Genomic DNA, 12,852 nt, shown 5'->3' with positions numbered 1-12,852 from the left:
GGGAAGACTATCATAGACGACAAGAAGAAAAAAGGCAATGGTGTTGCGGTGTATAGGCTGTCTTGAGTATAGCACGTCTTTTCCCTGTGCTTTGTTGTCTAGGTAACAATATCCGTGGATGGGATTCTGACCACCACAGGATATACACAAGAAGACTACACCATGCTAGGCTCTGACGACTTTTTCTATGTTGGAGGGAGTCCTAGCACAGCTGACCTGCCCGGATCTCCGGTCAGCAACAACTTCATGGGCTGCCTCAAGGAGGTAAACACTGCTTCTGTGTGCACTCTGAGGCTGGTGGGTGTGCAGGATATGACTGGCTTCACCTTAGGACACCCAAACAGGCACATCCACCCACGCACTGACCCTGTCTCATCCTTTACACTTTGCTTTAGTTGGTTTCACCTCCTTTCCCTCGTGCACTCTCACAGAAACTTTATTTTGCCTCTACCACCCCCTCAGTGCAATGATAATATTATACACACACACATGCACATGGAGGCACACGCCGTGCCACGCTGCCACACATGCAGAGCTCAGTCTTGCAGTGAACTTGACCACAGGCTTCATACAGATCTGTCAGGTGCATTTCTTAAGCCCAATTCATCCCTCTGCGTCGAAGCTATGCCGCAGCCTACGAGTGACCTGTACCCTATGTAGAGCCCTTCGCCGCACCCTGACGTGCACCTCCCCAGAAAGTAACGACACGTTGGGGCGACGCAGACCGCAAGAGCTGTGATTGGTCCGCTTGGTAGCGTCTCATTTCGGGCAGACTCACCGCCATTTTTTATTTGAGTTGAAGGGACGAACACGAACAGCGGCTTTCTTTTCTTTTCTTTTCTTTGCTGCTGTTCTTTAAGAAAAAGTAATTGCTCTTCAACATCTATCAGCTCCAACTCCAACAATCCGATTTGTTTCCGATTAGTAATACTTGCCATTGTTCTGAGGTAAACAGAGACGCCGGAGAATTTGTAAATAAGCGGACGAGAAACCGGAAAACACTTCAACGCTCCACCATAGAACCTCCACCGCTACTAGCGTTTCAGCTGTGTAATTGCAGCACGACCCACACACACCTACGCACAACTATGAATGCTCGGCCCCGTGCGAAGGTAACGTGTGTACCTACGATGTAGCTTTGACGCAGATGCATGAATTGGGCTTAGGTGGAGCAGAGGTCCTGAGATCAGCCAGTTGGAGCTGACACACTTAACTCCTCACTATTCTTCCAGTGGGGGATTTGACTACTTATTTGACTACCATTGTGTTTAATCATTGTCAGTAGTCGTATGTAACCTTAAAGTGCTCAAAATATGCAAGTAGGGTTACCTGGGTTTAAACTCACTGTTTTGACGTAAAATCTATACTGTCTGAACACAGCTCATTTTGTATCTTGGGGGTTTCATGATGTAATGACTTACAGTCTGTCATTTGTCGCTTAGATCTGCATTCATGTGTTGTAGTACTCGAGGCGCATACCCGTCCATTATCTATACCGCTAATCCTTGTAGGGTTGCTGGAGCCAATCCCTGCTGCGAGAGGCGGGGTACGCCCTGAGCAGTTAGCCAGTTTATCACAGGGACAACATAAAGACAAAACAACCATTCACGCTCTACATTCACACCTCTGGTCAGTTTAGAGTCTCTAGTTAATTTAACCCTGATTTGCATGTCTTTGGACTGTGGGAGGAAGCTGGAGTAAATGCAGAAAACCCGTGCAGACATGGGGAGAACATGCAAACTCCACACAGAAAGACTGGCTGTCTATATTTCATCTCTAGAGATGAGACAAGAGGAGGGAAGAAAGATATTTTGTCCAACAGTGGGTTCTCAAGTTATTCCTTTCACCTGAAGCTTTTAATGTTGGTTAACATGGATTCCGACCTAAATCCTTTACCTAAGCACACAAATATATCTGTATAAATCTCTGTACTGCACAAATGAGCCATTGCTCTCTATTCTTTATTTCAAACGCTATTTTCCCTTTTCCTAATGTCTCCCTTATTCTTTTTCTTTTGTTGCTCCTCTTGCTCATTTGGTGTCCTACATTTTGTCTCTCACCTCAAGCGCAGGCTCATCCTCAGTGAACCTCTGCGAGATGTCTTAGACAGCTCTGCTTAATGAGCAGGCAGGGTGTGGACCACATGTCCACATGCCATGTACTGCTCATTAGAGGTCTGCTTGTTAAGGAGACTTGTCTTAGTTAACTACGTGTCTCTGAGACGCTGCCGGAATGGGACTGGGGCACCCCAGGCACGGAGATCCACCCCACTGAGCTGCCTTTGCTGCTGCACATCAGCCTAACCACAGCGGCTGCTATCGCTATCCTCAGATCAATTGCTCAAAAAACTTTTAAATATGGTGCAGTGCTGTGATAGTTCCCAGGAGACGCGAGACAGACTTAGTTTCCCCTCTTTTATTCGCTCATGGGATCATTTAATATCCCTTATTTAGTTTTACAGGACGAGTGCAGATGTCAATACCAGTTTTTCTAAGAGAAAGCTCACAGACTGTAAAATCCATAGCGGCTCTATCACCTACTTGGCTTTTAATTTATTTCTGACGTTTTTAGTGCGTGGACAAACTCACCGCATCACGTCATCCGGCCTGTTGACGTCATCCGGCCTGTTGAATTAAACACATGCCCTGTCTCGGGTCAGCTCCTGTGTATGGCGTGATAACATATCAGCGGCGGTTTCTTAGCAGCGTGCGCCGCGGGGCCCCTGATTGATGGCGTGGTCCCGAGTGGCTTGTTGCAGTGTTTGTGTGCAGATTCCAGATTCTGGGCTGCCACGCCCGCCCGTTGGTTCGTCTGATGGCAAAACAAACGCTGGTGCAGTAATAGCTCAGCTGTCACAGCCCGAGCCTGATGACAAATTAGTGCAGCATTACTAGTGCAGCACCAGTCGTAGCTCACACCAAAGCCCCTTTGACTCGGGAAGGTGCCCTTTGTCTTGACTATAAAAACTTGATTTGGGTTTATTGGCTGTATCTTTCGCACCTTTTAGTCGACAGGTCGAAAAGTCCAGCAGGTAGAGATATCCCCACGTCTGTCGCTTTTACATTCTTTACGCCACCGTCAGGAGATTATGGTCAAATCCTCTTTATTACACTACAATTTCCACTCTATTCTGCTCAGTGTCAGACTCGAGAACGAACTGTACTTTACATTTTTTACGTGACGGGAGATAATGATGTGAGAATAAAAGCTCGCAATTATCCGCTTCCTGTTGTCCTTGCAGTTGAATGCAGTCCTGATACAGTCAGTCACAAGCGACTACAAGCATTTATAAGCCTGAGCCTCGCCTAATTCTGATGCTCCGCTGTGAGCTCCATCTACCAGAGCGGCCGCCACAGTAGATCTGACTCAGTGATAAACAAAATGCTCCATGCAAATGCAATCCCATCGGAGGTGTCCCGTTTTTTCAGGTGAGCGAGTAGCATGACGGCAAATAGAGAACGTGGCCACTGTTTTCCGCAGCTGTAACTCCTGTGATGTGGCCCGTTGAAAGAGATATAGATTCACCATTACATCTCTTTTGTTATGTAAATACATATACAGGGTTTAACTGTAATGGGGCTATCCGTCACTTCGTAGTCTTGCCTAGCAATTAGTGGTGTTGGAGCACTGTGGAGGAGAGCTGAACGGCTCTGGAGGGTTGTTGTTAAATATTAGTTGCTCCTTTATCCCTCTGCCTGGTGCTCTATTGGCAGCTTTGTCTCAGGTGTTCATAATATTTGCTTTGCAACTTCATCATACAATTTTTTCTTAAAATACTTGTGCGTCTCAGTGGTGAGATCATCTTAAATGTCGTGACCGCGCTGACGTTTGAATGAAAACAAATTCTTGACATCCACCAAAATGTTAATTGGTCTCGCATGTGGAAATTAGAGGTAACTAGACAGAGGGATCCTCCAGCTGCAGTCACACCAGATACTTCTTCACGACAGAGATTGGATGATGATGAGGTTAAGGCCGCCTCTAATTTCTGTAAGATTGCTGCCGATACAGTATCACTTCCTCCTAAACACACACACACACACACACAAACAGCACACACACATTGTGGCTACTACGTCTGCGGCTTCATCAGTATTTTGAAGATTCACTTCAGCAGCAGTGTTTAGAGCAGAATTTAATATGTATCGTATAGTGTCTTTATTTAACAATGAAATAGGAGATTTTAATGGGCAGTATGGTGGTTTAGTCATTAGCACTGTCACCTGTTGTACTCTGGCTTCCTGCCACAGTCCAAAGACATGCAGAGGTTAATTGGAGACTCTGAATTGACTGTAGGTGTGAATGTGAACATGAATGCTGGTGTGTTTCTGTATGTTACTAACCTGTCCAGGTTGTACCCCGCTCCAGACCCCCTCCCCCACGGCCCTCAAAGGTTATGGGGTACATCTGAAAAGATTCTCAGTCACAGAGGTCATTATGTCTTTAGGGAGTACATAGGCAACTGGCAACATAAGCAGGTCCAGTTGGCTATATACGTACACAGGCATAACTCCTGAAGATAAGGGATGGATGGATGGATGGATGGAAGGATGTCTTAAACACAAATGGATTTAACTAGGATGCTAAACAAAAATACTCAGGGTCAGTTAATGCCGGTGCTGAACCATATGACAATGATCCTAATCTGTAATTGATAGTTTAACACATGACATTATGACACATTTATTCTGTAATGGGCTCTTCATGCTCCTCAGCTCTGCAGCACTTGGCACCTCAAAGGTCACGGCACTGATGCACTTCATTTAGCTAAGAACCACGTCTGGTTTACACTCCCTGAGAATATGAACTGCCACTGATATGACTGTCTCTGCAAAAAAACTAATGTGCTGACTTTCAATTTTCTGACTTTTTCTAAATATAGAACAATACACTGTATGTGTATGCTCATGCATTGGTTTTTAATTTGTTTTAGGGTTAAGGTAACTAACCCTAACCCTCATCTGCCAACTTTTCTCCTAATAACAGGGTCCAACAGGGGCCTTGATCAGCGTTTTTCCTCCGCACCTGCAAACAAGACAGCAGTGTCGATTCATCATTTCAATAGACGGATGGAATCATTTCCCGATGGAATCATTTCCTCCAGCCCTAATCACTATTGTCGTTTAAATTCAGACGTCTCTTCCTTCAGCAGACAGTCGAGCTGAATGTCAAAAAGCCATGTCTCAACCGTTTACACTTCACCCAGCCAGTACAGTGCGCGTGTGTTGTGAAGGCTTCAAATAGGGGGAAAGAAAAACAGGATGATGCGAGTGACATTTGGTGAACACTGGAAAGGTGCAGGTCTAAAAAAGAAAACTCTTCAGGCCAAAGAGAAGGCAAAGGCTGCACTGCTGTGCTCGTAGAATACTTTTCTGTAGGCAAAACAAATATTTCATTGTATTTATTTGTTTCTCACAATAGTGACAATCTGTAGCAGGTGGTCAAACCAGACACCAATTTAGAACTAATAAATTATAAATGATAATTCATTTAAAATATTTATAAACTGTTTAAAAATAGAACTGAACTGTATTTAGGTAAAATATAAATGACATTTAGTGTCAGGCAAACATCTGAAGCCTCTCTGCAAACAACAACTTCTGATTTTCATAAGCAGCTCATTCATTTTTTTAAAGCAATCATACATAACAACTAGACATGCAGGGAAGTATAACAAGGTCCAAGCAGCTTGGCACAATTCACTGACCCAGCGCAATTACATAGCCATAAGCTTTGAGCAATAGGTGCTTTTACATTTGCAGCTTGGCTGTGAAAACCTCTGACAGTGCACGCTGCCAAGATCTGGTTTAGTCAGGGACAGTTTTACTCTGTCTGGACCAAAAGGTTTTAATCATATTCCTGAGCGAAGAAGTTTGAATACTGAATGTGAATAAGAGGTGTTTTCGATAGTTTCACGTTTAAATTCTGCAAACAATTACAAGATGGTAGTCTTTGACATTGTGGGTGAGATACTGTATGTATGACTGTGGAATTGATTTTCTCTTTCTACTCAAATTCAGGTTGTGTACAAAAACAATGACGTGAGACTGGAGCTGTCCAGGCTGGCCAGGCAGGGTGACCCCAAGATGAAGGTCCACGGTACCGTGGCCTTTAAGTGTGAGAACGTGGCCACTCTGGACCCCATCACCTTCGAGACGCCAGAGTCTTATGTCATCCTCAACAAGTGGAACGCCAAGAAGACGGGCTCCATCTCCTTTGACTTCCGCACCACAGAGCCCAACGGCCTTCTCCTCTTCAGCCATGGCAAGCCCAAGCAGCAGGGGAAGGATTCCAAGAACCCCCAGACTCTCAAGGTGGACTTCTTTGCCATCGAGATGCTGGACGGCCATCTGTACCTGCTGCTGGACATGGGCTCGGGAACCACAAAGACCAAGGCGGTCAACAAGAAAGTCAATGACGGCGAATGGTACCATGTGGACTTCCAGCGAGATGGCAGATCAGGTAACTTTGAAGTTATCATGTAGAGTCTTGAGATGAAGAAGATGAAACACTAACAAATGTAGAATACGCCTTCAATCTGACTGCATATATGTATGTGTTTTCTTTAGCTGCAGTGTGTTCAGGGCCGCTGTGTTCATGAATATTTGCATTCTGTTGTTGAGAGGATGACTGGTAGTCTGTAGTGTAAATATCTATCATAGAAGACATACATGCTCTACAACATGAAGCAGAATCCTAGAGTAGGAGCTCTGCCGTGCGCCGAGTACATCAATTATTTAAGTGCAACAAAAATACTAACTTTTCTGTGGAAGAAATAGGCTGATGCTACATCACGAGTGAAAAGTAAACATTTCTCCACATTACACGCTCATTGTAAACATCTAAAGACATTTAAATATGAAAGTTTTTGACTGATATGGATATTTGGGAGCTGATACCATTACCGATATTTGGGATTCAAAAAAACTTCTGATACTGATATATAGGCAGATAAAAAAAATAAATGGCATTGATTCTTTAGATGTTATTATCAAACCCTTATAATAAAGAAATGTAATTGAGGTTTTAAATTTTACAGTTTAACCATAAAGTTCATGATGAATAATTTCAAATAAAAAGTAAACAAAACCAAACAAATCCAACCAAATTTATGCAAACAAACATGTATATATATATAAGGCATCTATTCCTGATTCCTTCACTCCATGAACTTGAGCAGTCGACAATTTTAAAAATACAAAGTGCAGACATGTCAATACCCAAGCGAGTTGGGAGGCCACTTATGAGTGGAAACCAATTTATGTTAAAAAGAAAAATATTATTAAGTGAAAGTAAGGCCCAAAGTTGACAAGTCATTCTCATAAAAGTTTTCATATCAGCCTGTATTATCGGCCTGATGATACTGTAGATTGGTCAGGCTCTATTAGTAACCTCATGACTTCAGATGGTGGTACCTTTGTGCCACATGTCGGCACTCTAGATACACAATTACCACAAAATAAGTCCCTCATCTGCTCTGTCTCCCATCGTGTCCTCTGAGCCCCCGGGTTCCTCCGCTCTGCTCCCTGTTGATTTGCTTATCTAAGCAGCAATTTGTTAGTGTGTGCTTAGAGCCAAGGCCTTACAATGTCATGCTGAAAATTAGATATACCCCTCGACCATGTTTTTCCACTCCGTCTCAGGAGGTGGAAATTAGATTAACTGTTTCATTACCCCCCCAAAGCAAGACTGGGTGGTGGTCTAAATTGAGCTGTGTACACAGTACATAACAACAGAGCCCATTCATGTTGTTTGGTGTTCAAGTCCAGCTGTTTCAAAGAGCGTTGACGGTTTCCCTGTCTCCTTTACAACATGTAGCTCTTCATAAAAGTATCAACAAAAGCTGCGGGTGACTTCTCAGAAAACAACAATCTACAATATTTACTTACAGACCAAACTATGAGAAACTAGAAACCTCCCATCATCCATCCCACATACAGTCCTTACTTAACACTACACACAGTACACACATGCACACACACACATACACACACACAAGCTATCGAACATCTTTTTTTTTTTGTACGTCGACCTCTCTCTCTATACTCGCTCTTTTTCTCCATCTACCCTGCCTAAGTTTCCATGGAAACAGGAGGTGGTCTCTCCCAGGACGGAGACAGTTACTGCGCAGTGCTGTGCTGAGCTCTGCACTAATGACATTTCAGAATAACTTTTCTTCCTTTGCTCAAGTCTCAGTCATCAACACTTACACGCCGGAGTGTAAAGGGGACGTAAAAAAGGTCCCCGCAGTGTGATGACTTCTCATGTCAAAATGACAAGCGCGCCCTGACGCAGTGCACTCACACGGCGCACTGAATAAGAGAGCTATTTTTCACGTTTCTTTGCTCACCTTTTAGATTAAAGCCAATCCCAAACGAAAGCAGTGCTGCTAAATGCAAAAATCCTGCTTCTGAAGGTTTCCATGAGCAGCACAGAGCACCATTGTTTGCAGAGTGTAATGATGTGTGCGCTGCACCTCAAATGGAAGCGGTGGAATTTTCTTTTTTTTGCAGCTCCTTTGTACAAAATAGGCCTCATGTGATTTCCATTCCCACAGGACACATGTAATTTCAACGGTGCACATTTGTGCAAACAGAGGGGTTTGAAAACAATACAAATAATACCTTTTATTAAATGCAGCTTTTTAAATGTATTTTTTCCCCATAAATTATGGATACACATTGATGTTTGGCTAAAAGCTGAGCCAATGTAGAGCTTTAGAAATAAAGTGTGTGTCTGAAATCCCCCACTCATCCACTAACACCTACCCATTATAAAGTAACTTCAATGTAGAGGACTATATATTAAACTCATTAGCAAAAGATAAAAAACCTTTTGGACACTACTCTGCTTGGTCATTGTTGCAGGATCATGAGAAATAACAGCAATGTCGGCCGATGGAAAATCCCAGAACAAATTCAAAATGTTTATTTACATTTTTTGTCCGGTCGGAAATAATACGGATGTAGGCTACAAATCCTTCTGTGAAAATGCCGGCAGGTATGAACCTGTCCGTCTTTATCCTGACGATAATTCAGGTATTTCTGATAAAAGTAAGAAGGACTACAAATGCCAGAGGGGAGAAGGCTGTGCTGCCCTCTCGTCTCCCATTTGTTTTTCTGTCGACGCAGCGAGCGCAATGCATGATGGTATATATTAAACGGTTGGTGACTTTCAGTTGTCCGCTACTTTTCAATGATGCATTGTGGGAAACAATCACATTAACAAATGTCACTTAAGATTTGAACAGCACCAGAAAATGGCGGATTCACTGTGATTAGTGAGTGATTTCAAACACTGTGATTCTTAACATATATGAGCTACTGTTATCAATAAGCATGAGGGAATTTGTTCAAGGTGCACGCTCTGTCATGCAGTAAAGCAGGTTTAAAAGTCCATATGTGGGCATAATGCTGGTCTGACACCCATACACATTTTGGTCACAGTTAGTATTTTATAGAATTCAGGTCATTTTAAAACAGGAAACATAATTCTGTGTTCCCCTGAGAGCGTGAGCCATCAAACATATGGGGAGCTCTGTTCCTCATCTGTTTTTTCAGATGTTTTATTAATACACGCCACCAAGTACATCACTCAAAAGAAAAGTGCTACGCCACAGCCAGGCATAATTACGTGCTGCCGGGTCCTCCATGTGCAGCGCCTCCTGCAGCCGTGACAATGGCAGATAATGATCCCTGCCCTATTTAGTTTTAGACGGATGTTCCTGCAGGAAGCCAGTCTGGAAATGGACTCTCGCTCTCAGACAGCATCTTCAAACCTCAATGCATTAGAGTCGCTAAGAGACACTCTGCTTTTAAGTGAGGGCTACTGCACCGGGAGTGCCGTGGGTCACTCATCAGAGACATTACACGGACATTGCTCTGTTGTAGCCCCCCACTTCCTGCCCGGGGCCCGCGCCACCACTTCAACACACAAGCTTGCACACGAGTACAGTACACAAATGGCCTCCTGCGAGTACACACACACACACACACACACACACACACACACACACACACACACACACACACACACACACACACACACACACACACACACACACACACATAGACGGCACATCCCCCATCTTCACAGCCCACTCACAAGCTCCTCTCTCCCCACAGAGAATCTAATCACATAGAGAGATTTGGCCGTATCGCCCTAACTGGATTGTAGTAATCCCCTGTCTAACATGTTTTGGGGATGTGTGAGTGGGGTTAGGGGACATCATGCCAAGTTGAGCCTGGCTGTTGATGCAGAAAGTGTGAGCGAGATCTGAGCTGTCATTTGGACCCCTGCCTTCAGGTTTGATGATGGAGTACCACTTACGGCTCAGCCCGCGGAGCAAGAGAGAGAGAGAGAGACAGACAGACAGACAGACAGACAGACAGAGGGAGGGAGGGAGTGCTTTGAAGTTGGCTGGAATTTTGATCTCCGTCATCATTATTCATCCTCATTTATTGCTTGCATCATCACTTTGATCAACCCGCCTTAACTGTCCATCCTGTACTTGCATCTTTAGATATTATTTGCCGCTGTGTTCCCTCATCTGGTTTCTTATCTGTCATCAAACACCCCTCCCTCATCTTCTTTCCAGACATCTTTATCTCTGTGCTTCCATCTTGTTGTGCATCCGTCTCCTCCTCTTTTATGCTCAGTAACATTCGCAGACACATCCCTCTTCCCCTTTTGGCTATGACTAATGTTCTAAACAGCAGTCCTGGACTGTGTGTGTGTGTGTGTGTGTGTGTTTCTATGTTTCCCACGCCTGGTGATGGCACATGTCCCCATGGGATCGTATAGTGCATCCTGACTTAACATAGCTTGACTGTGTTTACACACTTTCTTACAGGACTTTGACAAGTGAGCAGAGCACTCTAAGCAGATGCCTGAGAGATGCTGACATCCTTCTCTTGTCATGCACTTACATCAATTTAGACATACATGGTTGTAGACTTAACAGCATCCTTGTTTGCTGTTTACAGCTCTTAAAAGACTTAAGTATGCAGTAGAGGCCGAGAGAAGAAGCCTTTAGGTAACGACCCCTGAAGCATTTACTTTGTGAATGTATGATTCACAAATAATTTAGAAAAGAAAGAAAGTCAAGATATAGCTCCCGCATGTCACACGCTGAGATCTGACAGTGACTGTTTTGCATTTACACATAACGGGAGTGTAGATAATCCCATCCAGATTCTTCCTGACCATAACTCTTCAGCCGGGCACCTGCTCTACTCCGAGAAAGTTTCCCCCGCTAATGAGTTTGATGTAGTGAGCTCGTTAGCTATAACCTGAAGGGAGCTGTTCTGGCTGCGTGACGGGTGGCCCTTGCCAAGTGTGCAAAGCTTGGAAGTCACAGCAGCTGTGGCTGGAGAGGGCAGGGGCAGTGGGTGGCGGCAGGGAAAGTGCCGGAACAGATGCCTGGGGCCAAGACCTCGAGAAAAGAGCTGGAAGACGTTAGTGGGACCAGGTTAATCATTGTGCACCGGGTCCTTAGCTGTCTCTCTCTCGAGCTTCTTTCGCAAAATGGCTGGTTCACCTTGGCAATACAAAGGATACATAACCGAGATTATTTTTAGGTTATACACTGATTTCAGTATATTTTCTTTTCGTCAGTTTTTTTCAGCAAACGAACCTTCTTGCTGCGAGGCGACGGTCCTAAACACCACTCTGCTGTGCTGTCCGTAAAAGATCTGTACATATGTACATCCATGCATGCTAATAGAGGCTGCAATGAAATGTAAAGGTCCCCATTTAATGTCGAATTTTTTTCAGACAAGCTCGGGGCTTGTTTCACAACATTAACACTTTGACTAGAAAAGTAACTTAAAAGTAACTAAAAAAGTTCCTCCACTCCAGATACAAGCAGTTAGGGCTCTACGGCCATTTAGCTTGAGGCAATCAGCTAATAGCTCCTTCATATCGGCCATGGCATACATCTGCCACTCAAAATGCAAATTGTGACTTTATGGCAATTTTTATTTTGAAGTTTCCGTAGCCAACCGTTTCTCTGCCACGCTCCCCGAGCCCAGGGTGTGTGTGTGCACGGCCCATCGGCAGCCCAGTTTATAGATTACTGGACGGAGGATGCGGGCAGTGGACGCAGCCGCCATTAATTAAAGATCCACAGTGGCTCTTGCGCCGAGAGTAACAGATCCATATACAAATTAATCACCCGGCCTGAGTCCCACAGTAAGGCTTTCCTTTTTCACAGCTTTACAGTCCAGTCATGTCCGCTGTTGTTTACCGTGCTCCAGATCGAGAATTAAACCTGAATGAGAGCGATAAATCATGGTGGGGAAACACACAAACTCTCATTGCAGGTTTATGTGTTGGAGGGGCAAGCAGAAGGAGAGACAGGGCGAAAAAAACACCCTGCAGTCCGTTAATCAAGTTCAAAAAGATGGCTACGATGTTTTTTTTTTCCCCCCGCTATTGTTTTGTTTGGTTGGCTGAAATGATAGAGGGGGCAATGATTTTTCTTTTCCCATCCTTTCGTTTTATGACCACTGCTTTATAGATAAAGGAGATTTATGATGGGAAATCCAAGGAAAATGGAGAGGATACTCTTAGGGAGCCCAGATTAGGCTACTAATAGACTAGCTGTCCTGTGATTAATGTGTCTTATCACCAGTCATCAGTTATTCTAAATGAAGAAAATCCTGATCCTGTCCAGATGGATAACACTAATTAGGCTAATTTCTTCATCAGGCCATCTTTAAATAGGTCTTCTCTGCATGTTTATGTCTCTGTTGGTCGGATAGTTTGCTTTGGCATCTACAGTCATCAGTAGGTGTCCATCTTGTGGTAGTTCGGAAAAGCAAAGATAAACCTTTCCCCACTGTGTCTTAT

At 44.1% G+C, this 12,852-nt stretch overlaps 1 protein-coding gene across 36 annotated transcripts in view; it reads left to right on the top strand.

Moving 5' to 3' along the window:
- LOC118119247 (neurexin-1a) overlaps positions 1-12,852 on the top strand; it is a 254,382-nt gene that overhangs the window by 89,791 nt on the left and 151,739 nt on the right. For all 36 annotated transcript variants that reach the window (XM_035173037.2, XM_035173025.2, XM_035173019.2 and 33 more), the window contains 2 exons: positions 103-264; positions 6,021-6,462. In XM_035173037.2, coding sequence (XP_035028928.1) covers positions 103-264; positions 6,021-6,462 — 604 coding nt within the window. The remainder of the gene's footprint in view (positions 1-102; positions 265-6,020; positions 6,463-12,852) is intronic.

This window comes from Hippoglossus stenolepis, chromosome 12 (assembly GCF_022539355.2).
Source record: "Hippoglossus stenolepis isolate QCI-W04-F060 chromosome 12, HSTE1.2, whole genome shotgun sequence".
NCBI lineage: Eukaryota > Metazoa > Chordata > Actinopteri > Pleuronectiformes > Pleuronectidae > Hippoglossus > Hippoglossus stenolepis.
The sequence above is the reverse complement of the archived record's forward strand: the minus strand, read 5'-3'. Positions and strand labels throughout refer to the sequence as shown.